This window comes from Tigriopus californicus, chromosome 5 (genome assembly GCF_007210705.1).
Source record: "Tigriopus californicus strain San Diego chromosome 5, Tcal_SD_v2.1, whole genome shotgun sequence".
In the NCBI taxonomy this organism is placed as follows: Eukaryota; Metazoa; Arthropoda; class Copepoda; order Harpacticoida; family Harpacticidae; genus Tigriopus; species Tigriopus californicus.
In genome coordinates, this window is record NC_081444.1 from 1671194 (window position 1) to 1688772 (window position 17579).

Consider the following 17579-nt stretch of genomic DNA (forward strand, 5'->3'; position numbering starts at 1 on the left):
GTACGAGGGCTTCAATTTCTTAGACCTATCTTAAGGCCTCCGGTTATAACCCTAATCAGGGCATACAGTTATATACATACTAGTTTGAGCTTCCTTTATCAAGGCCTCAAACAATCGTCAATCAACTAAGGATACAAATCGCTAGCTACCTCTACTCCCCATGGATACAGATCACTCTTGGTTGTCTGGCATACACCTGGGCCAATCTTCAGGGCTAACTATCCTGCAAAATGCGGTCTCTTTCTTAGTCTAAATGCGTCAATCAAAGTCGACCTCTACTCTAGAGTCTAACTACTGATTTCTGCTACAAGAGTGATGAGCATTAGCTACAGTTGCATACAAATCACTTGCTACCTCTACTCCCTACGATGCCAGCACGATCTCTGTCGTCTGGGGAATCTAGGCTACTCTTCAAGGCAAACTGTACAGTTCAATCTACTTTATTCTATTATATACATGAAATGACACTACCAATCAGTTGTCTTGCTCGGGTAATGAATGAGGGGATAATTGCTTGGCCATGGAAGAAGGAAAACATACATGGATAGAGAATGGTCAAATCCTACTTTTGACGAGGGTGATTCTTTCATCCAATGGGGATCCACGGCAATGACATCGAATCGATCGGATTGAGGTCCAGGATCGAATTGACGGAGAATAACTCAGAAGTTGCACCTGTACTCAGCTCCAGACACTGTTATACAGGTCTATGCTGGCTCACTGATGTATCCAATGCACTTCCCCAGGTCCTCTTGACTTTGCACGGCTTCCTGGGTCCCGACTCCAAGCGTTGACTCTCACTGCTCTGATTTCAAACTAGGTCGACTCGACTTCCGGCACTTCTAGCAAAATTGTCCTTGATTCAACTACCAGCAAAAGAGCTTCAAGTTGGGAGTTGTTATCCCTTTCAATGTTCAATGGTGACTCCCCTTTTTTTGGACGATTTGTTTTTCGTCAATGGGCAGCTTGTCAAGCCAGCTTGTGCGTGTTGATTCGAGACAGCTTGGACACGCCGTTTCAAGATGGCGTGGGTCCGCCGACTCACCATAGCCTGGGCCCGCCAATCCAAGACAGCTTGGACACGCTGTTTCACGATAGCCTGGGCCCGCCCATTCAAGACAGCTTAGACATTGTTTCACGATAGCCTGGGCCCGCCAATTCACGACAGCTTGGGCACGCCATTTCAGCGTGGCTTGGGCACGCTGGTGATTGTTTATTACACAGGGTGTTAATTTTTCCCGGATGTTTCAATACACTGTTCCGTAACCAATTGTTCTTCCTGTACATCATTTATCCTTAACATATTAGGATGATGTACTCGATTATGCACGGAACAAGTAGCTCGTGCTCAGATATGAACCCGAGACGAGCAAGATGGACACAAAAGGAAAAAGCCCCGGCAACCAGTGAGTGAGTGAGATGAGATCCCGAACAAAACGCCCATGTGGAAGAGATCTGCTGGTTCGTGCATGGAAAAACCTTTTTTTAAAACTTATTTCATATTATTACCAAACCTAATTCTGTCTTTTAGAAAGAAATAAAGCAACAACGTCAATGAACACAAGTAAGTGATTGCGATCTTTGGTCGGAAAGCGGGTACAGAAAGCAGAGACGAGATTAGAAAGGGAAAACATCTGTAGAGACCAAGTTATAGGCACCCTGAGGCGACAGCTAAAAAGGACAATATGGAACACGTGTAATTAGTAGTACGAGAAATAAAGAAAGTATCGCTCTTACATTGGTGACCCCGACGCTGAACTCGCGTAGAACCAGAACAATGACTACCGTGGATCTCGCCGAGCTTGCCCGACAACTTCAGTCTTTGCAATCTCTTCCCTCCGTCCAAGCGGTCTCACTTAAGCTTCCCGAATTCTGGACGGGTGATCCGGAAATTTGATTTGAACGAGCCGAAGCGTTATTCAACACTAGATCAATCACGACCGAAGACACCAAGTATGACTATGTGTTGTCTACGTTGGACGACGCCACAGCCACTGAGATCAGGTCGTTGATTACGAACCCGCCAGCTGTTAACAAATACTCCGCTTTGAAAAAGGCGCTGATCGAAACTTACGGCAAATCGACTGCTCAGAAAGATGCCGAACCTTTGTCCCTGAACGGATTAGGTGATCGCAAACCTTCAGCCCTGCTCAGAAAAATAAACGCGCTCAATGATGATCCCGTAACATTAAAACGTGCCCTGCTCTTGGCTAACCTCCCAGGCGATGTCCGCAGTATTTTAGCCGGGCAAGAATTTGGCACTGTGGAGGATTTAGCCCGAGCTGCCGATCGCATAGTGGAGGCCCGTGCTTCAGTGCCGCAAGGAGAAATACATGCTGCCACCTTTAAAAATGATCTAGGGACCACTTGTGACTATGAGCAAATTAATGGACTATCACAGAATACGAATTCCGGTAGAGCTCGGTCCAACGGAGGTCCCCGGCCAAGGAAAGATCGTTGGCAGGCTTGGCACAACAAGAGTGCTTTTAATAACTCTGACAAATTCATTTGTCATTATCATGCCAGATATGGTCCACACGCCCGCCAATGTCAACCGGGTTGTTTGTTCAAAGATTTACCTCTCTCAAGAAAGATCTCTGATGCGGAAAACTTCCAGGCCGGCTGCTAAATGTACAAGCGGTCGGTTCCTTTCCCAATACCTTATGCTTCATGGATCGCCACTCAGGCTTATCTTTTTTGGTGGACACTGGTGCCGATGTTTCTGTTTTTCCTGCATCTGTTCGTGACAAAGGTGCCCACACTCACACTAGTGCCTTAACTGCAGCAAATGGTAGTACAATCCCAACATGGGGCAAGAAATCAATGCGTCTGGTTTTGGGCAATTTTCGTTCCTTTACTCACGAATTCTACTTGGCAGACGTCACACGTCCCATTCTTGGAGCCGATTTTTTCTATAAAAACAATCTGGCCATTGATCTACTAGGTCGCAGATTATGGAATTTGAACAAGGGATATTTCCTTCCCGCTTCTGACAGCCACCAAATACTTTCTAGCATCTCTGGTCTTTCAGTCATACCAACTGGGCCATTTCAAGCGTTACTCAAAGAATTTCCCAGACTCATGATTCCCTGTTTTGATTCGCCAATTAATGCATATGGAGTGGAACATCACATTATAACGTCAGGTCCCCCCGTTTATGCCAAAGCACGCCGTCTAAACCCTGAAAAGTTCAAGGCCATGAAAATCAATATCTTAAAAAATGAACGCATGGGTATAATGCGCCGTTTCGCCTTGGGCTTCGGCGGCTCACATGGTGTCCAAAAAGTCTGGAGAATGGCGAATTGTGGGAGATTACACAACTTTGAATGGCATTACAATGATAATCGTTACCCTTTACCCCATATTCAAGACTTCAACCGACGTTTGAGTGGGGCAACCATTTTCTCCAAGATTGATCTAACCCGTGGTTATCACCAGATTCCGATGGCTCCATCTTCAATCCCAAAAAACCGCTCTAATTACACCTATGGGACTTTACGAATACGTGCGAATGCCATTTGGTTTAAAAAATGGAGCCCAAGTATTTCAACGATTGATGGACAGAATATTTTGTGACATACCGTTCGCATTTGTATTTCTGGACGACATTTTGGTCGCGAGCAATACTTCAGCCCAACATTTCGATCATTTACGCCAAGTATTTCAAGTGCTACAGACAATGGCCTCGTTCTCAACAAATCAAAATGCGTTTTGGGGTATCTGAACTGGATTTTTTGGGCCATCACGTATCGCCCCAAGGAATTCAACCTCTCGCAGAAAGAGTCGCAACGATTGTCAAGTACCCCAACCCTGTGAACCGTACATCCTTGCAAAGATTTTTGGGCATGTTAAATTACTATAGAGGTTTTCTCCCGGAAATTTCGAGCACTTTGGCTCCCCTACATTCGCAAGCGGGTGGCAAATGGTTTCATCGACTGGTCTTTTGAATGCCAGGTGTCATTTGACAACGCCAAGAAGGCCTTATCGTCTGCAACCCTTTTACATCATCCGCGGCCCAATGCGCCAACAAGCATCACCACAGATGCCTCTAACTCCGCCATTGGAGCCCAATTGGAGCAACTGCACAGTGGCATTTGGGTGCCTTTGGCGTTCTTTTCGCGAAAACGTACTCAAACAGAAACAAAGTACCGCACTTTTGATCGGGAATTATTGGGTGCATACTGTGCTGTAAAACACTTCCGACATTTTGTTGAAGGATTGCCTTTCACCCTCTACACAGATCAAAAAGTCCTCCAATACGCACTGCAAAGTAATGCTAATCACTCTCCCCGTCAAATTCGACAACTCTCTTACTTGTCGGAATTTACTTCGGATATACGCCATGTAAAGGGTAAATTCAATGTCGTGGCAGACGCCCTATCCCGAATTTGTTCCACGAATTCCCAACATGATATCGATTATGACGCACTTGCCAAAGACCAACGCTCTTCTGGTGAAGTACAGGCCTGTCAAACAACGCTTTCTGGGTTGAAACTTCAATACGTACCTCATGGCTCAACAAGTATTCTTTGTGACATTTCTACGGGTAAACACAGGCCCATTTTACCCCAATCTTGGGCAAGAAAGATTTTTGACAAGATACATTCCCTATCCCATGGAGGTGTTCGGCCTACACAGCGGGCAATCGCATCCCGTTACGTTTGGCACGGTATGAAAAAGGATATTCGCCTTTGGTGTCAGACATGTCATCCCTGCCAAGCGTCAAAGATTAGTCGGCATGTACGTGCACCCTTACAAGAACGAGATCTTCCGACTGGTCGGTTTCGTAGCATTCATGTGGATTTGGTGGGACCCTTGCCAATAAGTGAACAGATGAGTTACATACTGACAATCGTGGATAGGTTCACCCGTTGGCCACAGGCTATTCCTTTGCCGGAGGCCACAGCAGAAGCATGTGCACGAGGTCTCTTGAGGCATTGGGTTGCCCTTTACGGAGTCCCAGATGATATCACCTCGGATCGTGATCGACAATTTGTGTCTCAGCTATGGTCAGAACTAGGCGACTTACTTGGAACTAAGATGCATTCTACAACATCTTACCATCCCCAATACAACGGGTTAGTAGAACGTTTGCATAGACAATTAAAAGCCGCCATCAAAGCCAAAACGACTACTGGGCGGTGGATGGACCAACTTCCGCTCGTAATGCTGGGAATTAGGACGTCTTGGCGTGTTAACCCGGGATGCTCCCCCGCCGAGTTGGTTTACGGAACTAATTTGGCCATACCCGGCGAATTTGTCCAACCTGGATATTCGGTGCTCCCATCAGCCGAGTTTCTACAATTCCTGAAAACAAAGATGCACGAAATTCTACCACCCCCTACAGGTTTGTCCCAATCCAAAACATCTCCCGTGCCTTTGAATCTTGGATCTACTGGATTTGTGTATATTCGCAGAGATTCGCATCGCACCCCCCTTCAACGTCCATATGACGGTCCTTTTCGTGTCCTCGGTCAATCAAACAAATATTATACAGTGGAACTGAATAGTGGACCATCCAAAGTCTCTATTGACCGTCTAAAAACGGCTTACGTTACAATCATCGAACAAGAACCAGTTCCATATAATTCTGTTACTACTACACAACCCAACAGTCATTCGTTGCCTGCTCCTGATTCATCTCCCTCCGACTGTATCAAATACTCTCGTTCAGGACGAAAGATCCGAAGGCCCTCACGTTATACAAGAACCGTGAGTGGATAACACTGGAGACTAACACTGTAGAGACCAAGATATAGACACACCCTGAGGCGACAGCTAAAAAGGACAATATGGAACACGTGTAATTAGTAGTAAGAGAAATAAAGAAAGTATCGCTCTTACACATCGAAAACATACAGTCCACGCGAACAGAGTCCTAATGCGCAACATTTGAAGATTTCGTGTCAACATTTTTAATTAATGAGCCTTGGCATCATCATGTTTTGAGGAGTCAAGACTGGAACACTGGATGGGATGATGATTGTTGAAGGTTTGAAACACTGTCGCAAAAGTCATGATGGAAAACCAGTATTAGACTGTGAATTATTGTGAAGTCGGTAAAGGTTCCTTGTCAGAGGTCTATGACTTAAGTCGTGGAAATGAGGCTTTAGAAAATTGATGTATTATGGTCATGAAGGCTAAGGAGAGATTCTCCGTCCTTGACAATTGCACAGAATCAACTCTTCTGTCCAACGGAATTTGATTGAGGAGATATAAAAACAATAAAGTAGCAAGTACAATTTCAGATTAGAAAAACAAGGACACCCTCAGAGTAGTTCAGAGCAAGCACAATTTTCAACTCAGACTTTCTTTGATCGTAATATGCTAGATGAAATTAGCAATAAATGGCAATTTTTATATTTAAGGTTCCTCTGCAGTACCGCTATTAACAAAAATTTAAAGGCCATTCTGGAAGCTGAAAAAGGAACGAGTAACGAGTAATTCTTTTGGCTTTTGGGTCGTTACAATTAAACAATTTTGAAATGTAATGGAATTACGATTCCTTTTTCGAAAAAGGAACGAATTGTTGTAATTTCGTTACTAATGCCCTGATTACTAAGGTGGTCTCATGCCTACTTTTTGTTCCAATTTTCCAATCATTGGTGAGATTGAATCTGAATAAAGCCACGCCGAGCAGTCCTATTTGCGACATACGAGACATACTCGTACTGATCTGTCTCTGTCTGGCTCCCGCGTTTTTTTCTCCGGTAGCACTGCTGATTTTCTAATCAAGTATCTGAATCAAATGCAAAAATGAAGGCCCACTGTGTTATACCCAAGAACACAGATCAAGTGGTTGAGGAAACATGAAGTTTTATTGCAGAAGAATGGGCGGCCTGGGAAGAACATGACTATTGTGTAAATGCGAAAAGCTTAAATAGCTAGTGAGGAAGGTACAGGAGCGAGTGTGGAGAGCATACAAACTATGGACATAAATGGCGGGAATAAAGAGGTTCATAATATCACAACACCTCCCTCAAATCGAATAAATACATATTTGATTAACGTAAGATCATATCATAATGAGGCAGCTTCGGAACATCTCGAGATAACAGCACGACACCTCGATTGCTACTATTAGGCACGCCTGATTTGGTTCTGTGATACCGAATGTCGTCTTCAATCGAAAAAGGGAAAGAAGGCGGAATCATCCCGAGTCCCAGCATCGCAGGACAGGATATCAACACAGCATCCACATCGGGGCTAACATAGGCAACAACAGAGATCTTGTGATGCAGCCACGTCATCTCTAGATTAGCCACTCCATTGCACAGAAGGTCGTGACCATTCGCAACCTTGATCACCAGCTTCTCGGAGGGGTCAACCACAACCCCATTCTTATGCATGAGGCCGGACGGAACAACGCAACATGTTGCTCCTGTGTCGGGAATAGCATCCACCCAAAATGGCTCACTCATCTTGGAGCCGATCATTATACACGCTCGAGGGTTATCAACCATAGAGCGAACCCTCATCACTCGTGCAGTGGACACTCTCACTGTCCAGACTATAGGCTCATCTTTTGTCTCGTCATCCTTTTTCCGGTCATCTGCCCGACACACAAATTGGAAATGTCCACGCCCGCCGCACTTGACGCAGTGTTTGCCAAGGGCAGGACATTTCGGGCCCAAATGCTCGGCAAATCCACAATGTTCGCATCTTGACCTATCATCCATCCAGTGAGGCACAACTCTAGGGCCACCTTTGCCCAATTTATACGACGAGATCCGATCCACATTCACCTGGGATTCGTCGTGGAGAGCTGCCAGATTGGAGCCACTAGACTCCCACGATTCACATTTGGCCTTGACCTGGGCAAGTGTTGGCGCATCCATGCACAACAGCTCGCGTTGTAACTCGCAATCAGTCACGGCCACGATCAATTGAGATGTGAGTAACTCGTCGTAAGAGATATTGGAAAGGTCAGCCAACTCTCCCACCAACTTCAATCTCACAAATAGGTCACAGAAGGACTCGCCTTGCCTCTGACTTAGACCATGAAAGTCATGCCGTCTCCGAACGATGTTGATGGATTTAGCCAGATGGATCTGCAGCTTTGCCAGGACATCCTTCACAGGTTCATCTTCCTGCACATCAAGGTACTGCGAGAGGGTCTGGATCATGGTCACATCCATGCAACCACGCAGTTGGGCCCGCTGTTCCTCCACTGGAAACTGGTCCATCCGATTTGACACATAGAAGTCCGTAAATTTTTGGCGCCATACTTGGAAGTTTGCCAAAGAAACGTCCACGGATAACGGAAAGGGCTTCAACGAGGTGTTGATCCTGAATGGAGTCGGGTCGGCCATGCTCTGTGTCCTCATGTCCCCACCTGGACTAGAGGCATCAAATTGACATCGCATGATGCGAGTTTCCTGCTCGACCAAGAGCACATAGTCTTGGAAATCACGCACGGTTCGGGAATCATCATCATCGGTGTCCCCATCATCATCATTAGAGTCCACACATAGGACGTTGACATGAGCCTCAGCATAGGCTTCCACACGACGATCTAATGCCTCGATTTCATCCTCGAGGCACGAAAATTGCCAAGCTTCCCAGCTGGCCGCATCCATCACCTTCAACGTAGCCACATTGGCTTTCACGGCCTGAACGGAGGCGCTGGCCTTGTAACGGAATTGGCCTCTTCTTCTCCTCAAACGAGAGAGGGTTTCCCCTTCAACCTTCGGTGCCATGTCGACATTGGCCATTCAATCCACGGGTAGGAACGATACCCAAGTGATGGGCTCTACCGACGCGCCATGTGTTATACCCAAGAACACAGATCAAGAGGTTGAGGAAACATGAAGTTTTATTGCAGAAGAATGGGCGGCCTGGGAAGAACATGACTATTGTGTAAATGCGAAAAGCTTAAATAGCTAGTGAGGAAGGTACAGGAGCGAGTGTGGAGAGCATACAAACTATGGACATAAATGGCGGGAATAAAGAGGTTCATAATATCACAACACCCACCTATCAAACGGAAGAGTAATAAATCAAATCAAGTTAATGTTGGGTGGCGTATTCTGTGTTTGTTTTCATTACTATTGGTGTGGGAATGTGATGAGACGTTGATGAAGTGAGGCGTGCAAAAAGTGCTCCTCAAGCACTTACGATTACAAATATTCCGCAAACTTATGAATACCTGTGTTGTGAATACATTGATTGTGCTTCGATATATCGATTGAACGCACTGACCCGGGGCACGATTCATTGCTTTTTGTCATCAAAATGATGAAAGGGGCTACCCTTCACACGAAGCCAACCTCAATGGCTTGTTAAGTGACCTATTGAGACATTGAAGCAGGAGAGGAAAACCCATCAAGATGACGTCACCTTCAAATTTTGAGAGCTCGCTCACACTATTGACGCTTTATAGTTCGTTGATAAAGGGTTGAATTATAATTTCAATTCTTTTAACCATTAAAGGAATGGTTCATGTAGCATTGCATTTTACTAAATTGTCCACGTTTCACTCGTAAATATCCATAAAACCTATTTTTTAGAAGAAAAAAAGGCTTTTTTTCGACTTATTTTTCGTATTTTAGAATTTCTTATTTTTGCAATGAACTTTTTTAAATCTTAACAAAGTTTTTTGTCCAATATTGCGGTTTATATCTTGGGTTTTTAGTACCCCAACTTTTTTGAGAAGTGCCCCAGTGACCTCCCAAAATTTGTGCTGACATCATCATGCAGTTGCTACTTCAATGTTCCAATAGCTGGATGTAAATCCTACGGACCTGGAAAGTCTTTCGTGTGTTCTTTAAAAGAGTTTCCAACTATTCAAAAAGAAGTAATAAGGGTTCTCTTCATAGCTTGTGACCTCTTTTCAGGCTTAGATGGTCTTTGCCACTGTATGTCTTAGGGCTAAATGCAAATCTGGCCACATCAAGGCCAACTGAAGAAAAATACCAAGGATCAAAGACTCTAGTGAAAGCACAGGTAAGCCCATTGTGGGGTGTGCCTCTACGTCAACAACAACTGTGTTGTGTCCTATTCATCCCATAGCAACAATGATGTGGAACTTATTGCATGTGACGTTAAATGCATACGCCTTACCTTTTAGTTGTCTTCTACCGACCCCTAGTATGCCCTACAAATAAATTTGAGGATATTTGGAGGCCTCCCAATCTAGAATTACCCTCTTGACACAGATTTCGTTTCGGCACTTTTTTCTAATATTTACAAGCACTTTAGGGTCAACAAAGAATACTTATTGTTAAGACGTGGAGGCTTAATAATGGTCAGTCCTCTTGCTATGTTCCCTAACAAGTTTTGGAGTTTTTCTATCTTCAAATTTGCGACGTCTTTTCAAGCTCTCTCTGGAGGTGCTCACTTGTGGATGAAGCCAGGGCATTGAAAAATGTCAAATAAATTTTTACCACGCACCATTGCAATTGATTTGCTTTGGGGTGCTCCCAGTCTATTACCCTTCCTCTTAAATAACAAAAAATGAGCCTCTTTACCCTTAAGGAAATTTTACATAAGTTCTGCACTTCACAGGGCGCTTTGTATCATATTAATTAATTAATTAATTAATTAAATATACTAATTAATCAAAATATTTTTTGATTTAGAATTAATGACCCGGGTCACATAATGTCCGAAAAAAATCGCATTCAAACCAAGTCACTTGTAGTTTATTTAGCGATCTACCGTGCCTCTTCCCGTTTTCTTTGGGCTGCGTGACCTTGCATGTAAGGGTGCTTATTAAAAGCCAGCCAATGTCACTTGACGTGGAGAAGGTTGAAAATTTACCAGATACTTAGACATTGGCAACGAACCGAAAGGGGGATCGATGGAAATCAAATCAAGATGATAGCCTTCCAATAATTTTAACATAGTCAGAATAAGAGATGCTTCTAATTTAGCAATAGTTGAGGTAACTCATACTAGCTTTCAAATTCAGACAGGAAAAACGCTCTTATTGCCAGCTTAACAACTGTGCAAAAGGCGACCGGAACGAAACAAGGTGTTAGGGTGTATCTCGGAACTCAAACTTATGGCAACCCCAACCAGGAGACTACATTTTTCCTCGCACTGACCTGGCTCAAATTTGAGGAAGACCTTGGATACTTTGGAGGTCCTACTGCCTCATCAAACTCGTGCTGTACCTTATTCGAGGACTAGGTTTTAAATGAGAAAAATGTGCTAGACTTGGTCCTGACTGACGATCCTGATGTCATTGATTAAGTGACAGTCATTGATTCCTCTCTGCCTTACCATGAGTTACTAGATATTGCCTACTCAAACAATCCCTTTCGCTTGGACCCTCATGTTAAAACATTGGTGTACGTGTCATCCTTCTTCTTTAGAGAAACAGATTGTCCAAATATTCGGTTCGTTCTACCCTACGAGCTTTTAAACTTGTTCCTGTTTTTGAGTAGGGACCCTGGATTCAGAGACGTGCGAGGTTTGACGAGTGGCTCCACTTCAAAAAACGTAAACAATCAGTAGAACTAAAAAGTTTCCAAACAGATTTTGAACTGATAAGAAAGAGTTCTATCATGACAAGGATCATTAAATATTTTCTTCAGGGACAGTGCCAAATTTTACTTGAAGACACGCTGATTCATGGATATGGCATTTTAGATTGTCACTACTATTTTGTAACTTTCTGAATCCTTTCTGAACCATTTTTCATCAGATTAGATTGCTATAATAATTTATTAGATTATTCAGATTAACACTATCACATGTGACCTTCCTGAGTCTATCAAGAAACAAGTCCCTTATACTTTACAATGTAATTTGTTGAATATGGCTATACTTTCTTTTTTGAAGTGCTTCAGTCCAACTTGAGACTGGTAGCATGCAAAAGATCAGTGTGTCAACTACATTTTCATTGAGAAATAGCACACTTCTATCATTGTGATGACAAAAGACACTCTTAACCCTGTGGAATGAGTTGGTTAAATCCATGGTGGATCAAAGTTGTCATAAATCATTCAAAGCTTTGCCCTATTATGCGATGCAAATGTGCGACCTCTTTTTAGAAGCAACTGACTCCTTGTCGGGAAGGTTTCCAATCAAAGCCCGTGTTCATTGACTATTGGCAGCCAATCAGATCGGTCGAATTTGATGACGTATACTCAACCTCGAGTATCTTTGCCGAGAGCATCTATACTTTGGAGAAAAAACCATACAGAATGTCCCTCGATGACGAAACCTCAAACTGACCTAAGAACTAAAACTAAGTTTAGTGATTGCAATCTAGTAACTTAAAGATATGATAAAGAAGACACTAAATCGAACCAAACAAAAAGAAACAGAAATCAGTACTTTGCATGAACATCAAGAAAATACCCTCTGAACGGGACAATCGAATTTCAATTCGCCCACTTTTGACCTCTTGATTGTCACCGACCAAGATTGCAAAACAGTTGGGAGTCTCTAGGCCCACTGTGTATGCAGTCAGAAACTCGAAGACCGTGGATAGGAAGAAGGGCTCTGGGCGGAAGGCAAAACTGGACCAGAAGGAGCTCAAGACATTGGCCCAGGCCAATCCCCTCAAGTTAATGCGTGCCATTGCCAAGGAACTGGGAGTTTCAGACATGACCATCAGCAGGACCGTCAAGAAAGCCGGTGGCAAGAGCCATGTGAGGGTGGAGAGGCCCCTCTAGACACCTTCAATGAAAGAATCCCATCTCCTCCGCTGCAAGGCTCTGCTGAATGACCTCAAAAAAGCCAGAGCAAGCAGGATCATCATCTTCAGCGATGAAAAAACTTGGACGGTTGACCCCGTATGCAACCGCCAAAAGGATAGGTATCTGAGCTTTGGGGACATTGATGAGTTAATCAGGACACACCACAAAACACCCTGCATCAGCCATGTCTTTGGGCTTTGTGGTCTTTGATGGCAAGGCTCCTCCGCTTGTGTGGTTCCTGGTTGGGTACCGGCTCACAGGGGCCGACTATGTACAGGCTTTGAAGGAAAAGTTATTACAATGGGTGCAGGCCAACTACCCAGATAGAAACGTGGTGTTCCAGCAAGATGGTGCACCAGCCCACACATCTTATAAGGCTCAAGAGTGATTGGCCAAAAATATTCAGGTTTGGGCCAAAAAGATGTGTCCGCCTTACTCACCCGATGCAAACCCATTGGTTATACTTTCTGGCTACATGTACAATCAAAGGCATGCACTATCCGGCAGCCGAACGTTGGGGCCCTCAAGGCTGCGGTCAACCAATACTGGGACGCCATGTCAGATGAGTACATCCGCAAGGGATGCATGGCATTCCGCCGCCGACTGGAGGCCATCATTGCTGCCAATGGCTCCTATATTGATGATTAGTGAGGTTCAAATATAAAACCCTGCCTTAAACATGTCACACGGCTTTTTGTACCACAGGTCACTTAGATAGATCTGGATGAACTTGTGGGTCTAAAATGTAAAGATTTTTTCATTGAACCCGGTAAGCAAATGTGTTTTCCACCCACGGTCTATGTCACTCATGGACTTGTTCCAAACCCTGGGTGTTATTCTCCTCAAGGTAACGGAAGACGTTATACTCAGAGTCAGGGTTCACTAAACCGATCCAGTTCAGCCGGACCTAATGTAATACTACCAATAGCCTTTTCTCAAGAAATGAGAACAGGGCACAGATCTACGCCTGTATAGCATACAAAGGAGACATGAAGAGTACATCAAACCACATCCTTTTATGTGAATATGTCGATGAGCTGTCCCATAATACAAGTATTGATTTCGTACACGGAAAAAATGAACGAGTTAAATGTATCCAACCACATTAGAAGTACATCTAGAATGCAGTTATAACATCAATCATGCGTCAATCATTTCTTGAAAGAGGTTCTAGACTCTTCTACAAACTGACCGCCTCCTTATGGGTCGTTTATGCTTACTGGAAATCCAAGTTTAAAAAGACCAGAATAACTTCCTCCTTTTCAGAACAACCCCCTATACCAAAGGCTTATGGATCAGCAAATTCTAGTTCGATATCAGATCAGATTTACTTTCGAGTGATTATGCAATCATGTTTAATCCTCAAATCCATACAAGACAGTTGTTTGTTGACAACAAATAGGTTATTGTAATAATATTGCTACTATCGTGACGTGAAAACGTTAGGTGGTTGTTTGGTTGGTAGACAGCCTTGTCGATACTATTGGACATGATCCCAATGTGGGATCTCCAATACTTGTCTGTTATAGAACTTCGCAATTTATTGTTCCTTCATCCCTTCCAATTCGTTTGAAATCTTTTATCTCATGTTTCTGTATCAATTTCTCATAATCATGAAGTGTAAAGGTTTGATAACTAATCCTCCACCTAGAACCATCCCAGATCATGATAATTGGAGGACAAGATGGGACGAGAGGAAACATGATCACAAAGACAGATGTCACCTTGCTCGATTTCAAGAATCAGAAATATTGCCCACACCCTCCTCAATTGCCCTCTCCTATTTACGGGGCTCCTAGTCTTTTGGTCGGTAATAAACTCTGGCTTCTTGGTGGATTCGACGGGAGTAACCGTGTGAATATGCATATTACCGAATTCGACTTCAAAACTCTGACGTGGGGAAGTGCCGGAGAATTTCCCGAAAAATGGACAGACTTCACTAGCGCCCAAATTCGGGACTCATGGGTGTTTGTAATGGGCGGCAGGAGAGGCTCCGACTTTGCAAGTGCACGCACGATGGTTATCTTTGCCAATGGAACACAAGTAGATGGACCATCCCTACCAATAGGAGCGTACGGGCCTTGTGGCGGGGGTTTAGACGAGGATCATATCATTTTGGTGGGCGGCATCTTCGAAGGAAATGGAAAAGAAACGCATATCTTGCATTGGCCTAGTCAGCAATGGGAGCGGAAGGCTGATACTTCTCGCCGTACTTATAGTGCGGCTTGTGAGCGGTTCACCAACAAGCATGGTCAAATCAGCTTTATGGTTGTGGCATCAAGTAAGTAAATTGTAACTGACGTTTTTGATACGTTATTCATCATTAATGCAAAATGTTTTAAGGACTTCGATTCTGAGCAGGTTAACTTTATCTCGTAGCAAAAACCCAACGTTTTATTTTGAAGTCAATGCTGCGCGTGTATTCTTCATGACGTGCCATAAAGGCCTTAACAGCGTAAGAATAACCAAAGTGATGACTTTAATGAATAATATTCGCAGCAAGATGTTTCTGTTAACATTCTTGTCATTGATCCTTTTCTCGGGGGTGACATTGTCCCACTCCTGACACGACACAACACATTAACCAAGACTTTATTGTAGGCGCCCAAGCCCACTTCCTCTTTACCATTTTTTTGCGTCCGGAGCTTGATCTTTAGGCAATTTACCCCACCTGCACCTCATCCACGAGGGCGTTTTTCTGGGCGAAGCAATGGGCTGGGCACGCGAGTTTGGACTTTCTCATGAGCGAAAATACGTGAGATCGATATCATAAATGAAAGTCCTGATGGATTTCTCATGCGAAACATGCACGTTCAACTACAACATGGAAGCAGTTCGTAACGCAGCAATGGCCACATGCCAGAACGATAATACTGTTAAAATAATTTTGCAGGCTTTCATTTTAAATAAGCCCATGGGTGAGGCCTTGTTCTTAGCTTATGAAAAATATTTTAGTTCAGCTTTATTTCTAATTTTTGCTTTTAAACGAGACACTTTTCAAGATTGTGATCCGCAGATGTTAGCATTTTTTTATATTGGTGGCACCAAACTTAGCATTGGAGTATTGAAGATACTAAACAAAGCGTTCAAAGAGAAGGGGAAACATCAACCACTATATTTTGTTCAATATCCAAATTTCAGCTTCTGATAAACCGTATATCTACACTTGGGCAACCGATACGTGGCATTTTGGAGAAGCTTTTGCCACCAGTCTCTACAAATCTTTCTTGTTTGATTTTGATGGGAAACTTTATACCAGTGGAGGATCTTTGCCCACTTGGAATCAAGATGTTGTTGCTGACATTTTTGCATTCAACCCTGAGAATGAAAGAAACATGGAGTCAATACCCAATAGATCTGAAGATGCCAAGGCGGGAGCATTCGATCCTCAAAGTACCTCCGGGAATTTTTGAGTGCTGATCTTAACCTTCGAACAAGCTAAAGGCTTAATGTGCATTGTTTTCAAGTGCAGAATAACTGAAGGACAAGTGTTCAATTGCATGTACCGAATTGATGTGTTAATAAAGTAATAAATGTTAAACTCTCAACCTTTTCAAACATGCTGCCTTCTGGACAGGGTTGCCAGGTGGCGCTAAATAACTCAAAAAAAAGGCGGCATGAAAAAGTCATTTGCGGAAAAATTTCGTTCTCGGCCCACTCTGCTAAGGAAGGCGACTAGTACCAATTCGGTGGTTGGAATGATTAAACGATTTTTCTCCACTCGGCGTCTTTGTATGCATAAATCTTTGAACAACATATCAATCACTCATCTTGAATATGCTTTATCTATTTGGCCTCTGGGCCTGAAATATATTTGTGAAGTTCTAGAGTCTGTCCAACGAAGAATGACAAAGCTTTCTGGAATATCGGGAACGGCTGCTTTTGTGGGGTCTGCCTTCATTGGAGCAGAGTAGAATTGATAGCAACCTGGTCAACTTTTTCAAGGTATACAAAGGTAGCATCGTTGCCAAGAATGTGGAGGATGTCATACGGATGGCCAGTGACGTGATGGAGAGGATCACCAGGTGCGTTGTAGAGCAAGAGGTTCGTAAACCTTTCGCAAAATCTTCTATACGGCAGAATTCTTTCTTCGTGCTGATGTTTCGTGACTGTGGATCATTGGAACGCTCTTCTTCTGTGTACTCGTATGGCTTGAACTGTCTCGTCCTTCAAGATGTTGGTTGGCACCCAGAGATCATAATTGGGCTACTTTTACTATTCATTATGATTTCCTCTTTTCCTGTCTCAATTGTCAATTACCTGTGCTGCCTAAAGCGTGATTTACCTTGAACTGAACCTGTGACCTGATGTTTTGTTTTTATGCCTATAGTCTTTCTTACACATTGTGTTTTCGAGTGGCAGTAACAATAAAATGAACTAATGAACACAGCATGAGTAACGCTACCATTAATTTGTAACTCGTTAATATTCAGAAAAAGTAAGTGAACAAGCTTTTAGCCTTACTGTTACTATTTTAATAAGCGAGGGAATGAAAAATGCGTGAATGTTTCTTATTCAATTTTCTATCGAAAATCTGTCTCAAATGCAACGACTTACTTTCCACAGATAGGATCTAATGAATAATTACTGTAGTCATTTGTTTCACGTCTTAGATACTAAACGGTATAAAAATTGTATAAACGTGTTTTTGCAATTTTAGGTAGTGATGGGTTCAAAAAAAATTCACAATCAGGATCGCCAGAAAACTAGGAAAGTCAAAGCATGGGCCGTTTCCAACGTACCGTAGGAGGTTAGGGTTGACCAAAAAGGTGACCCTGATTTGATCGAAGAAAAATCAGGGTTACTTTTTGTGACTAACTAACGGGTTTCCGATATTCGGCTTGTTATGCCATATGCCACTGAAAGTGTAAATTGATAGCCCTAGTCGCAACTTTCGGTGATTTTTTATTTGATCCCCATCAGTAAATG

At 43.3% G+C, this 17579-nt stretch overlaps 1 protein-coding gene across 1 annotated transcript; it reads left to right on the forward strand.

Annotated features, from left to right (window-relative positions):
• The first annotated feature begins 1324 nt into the window (after nucleotides 1–1324).
• Nucleotides 1325–16205, forward strand: LOC131881135 (uncharacterized). Its single transcript, XM_059227904.1, has 5 exons — nucleotides 1325–1461; nucleotides 1532–1564; nucleotides 9837–9945; nucleotides 14302–14931; nucleotides 15792–16205. Exons 4-5 carry the CDS (start codon nucleotides 14316–14318, stop codon nucleotides 16061–16063), a joined length of 888 nt encoding a protein of 295 aa, XP_059083887.1. The 5' UTR covers nucleotides 1325–1461; nucleotides 1532–1564; nucleotides 9837–9945; nucleotides 14302–14315; the 3' UTR covers nucleotides 16064–16205.
• Nucleotides 16206–17579: the final 1374 nt, after the last annotated feature.

Excerpts from the sequence above, each read along its gene's own strand:
- LOC131881135 (XM_059227904.1), top strand. The coding sequence starts at position 14,316 with ATGATAATTGGAGGACAAGATGGGACGAGAGGAAACATGATCACAAAG. Across the intron at positions 14,932-15,791 it reads CTTTATGGTTGTGGCATCAA|CTTCTGATAAACCGTATATC; the intron begins GTAAGTAAATTG and ends TCCAAATTTCAG.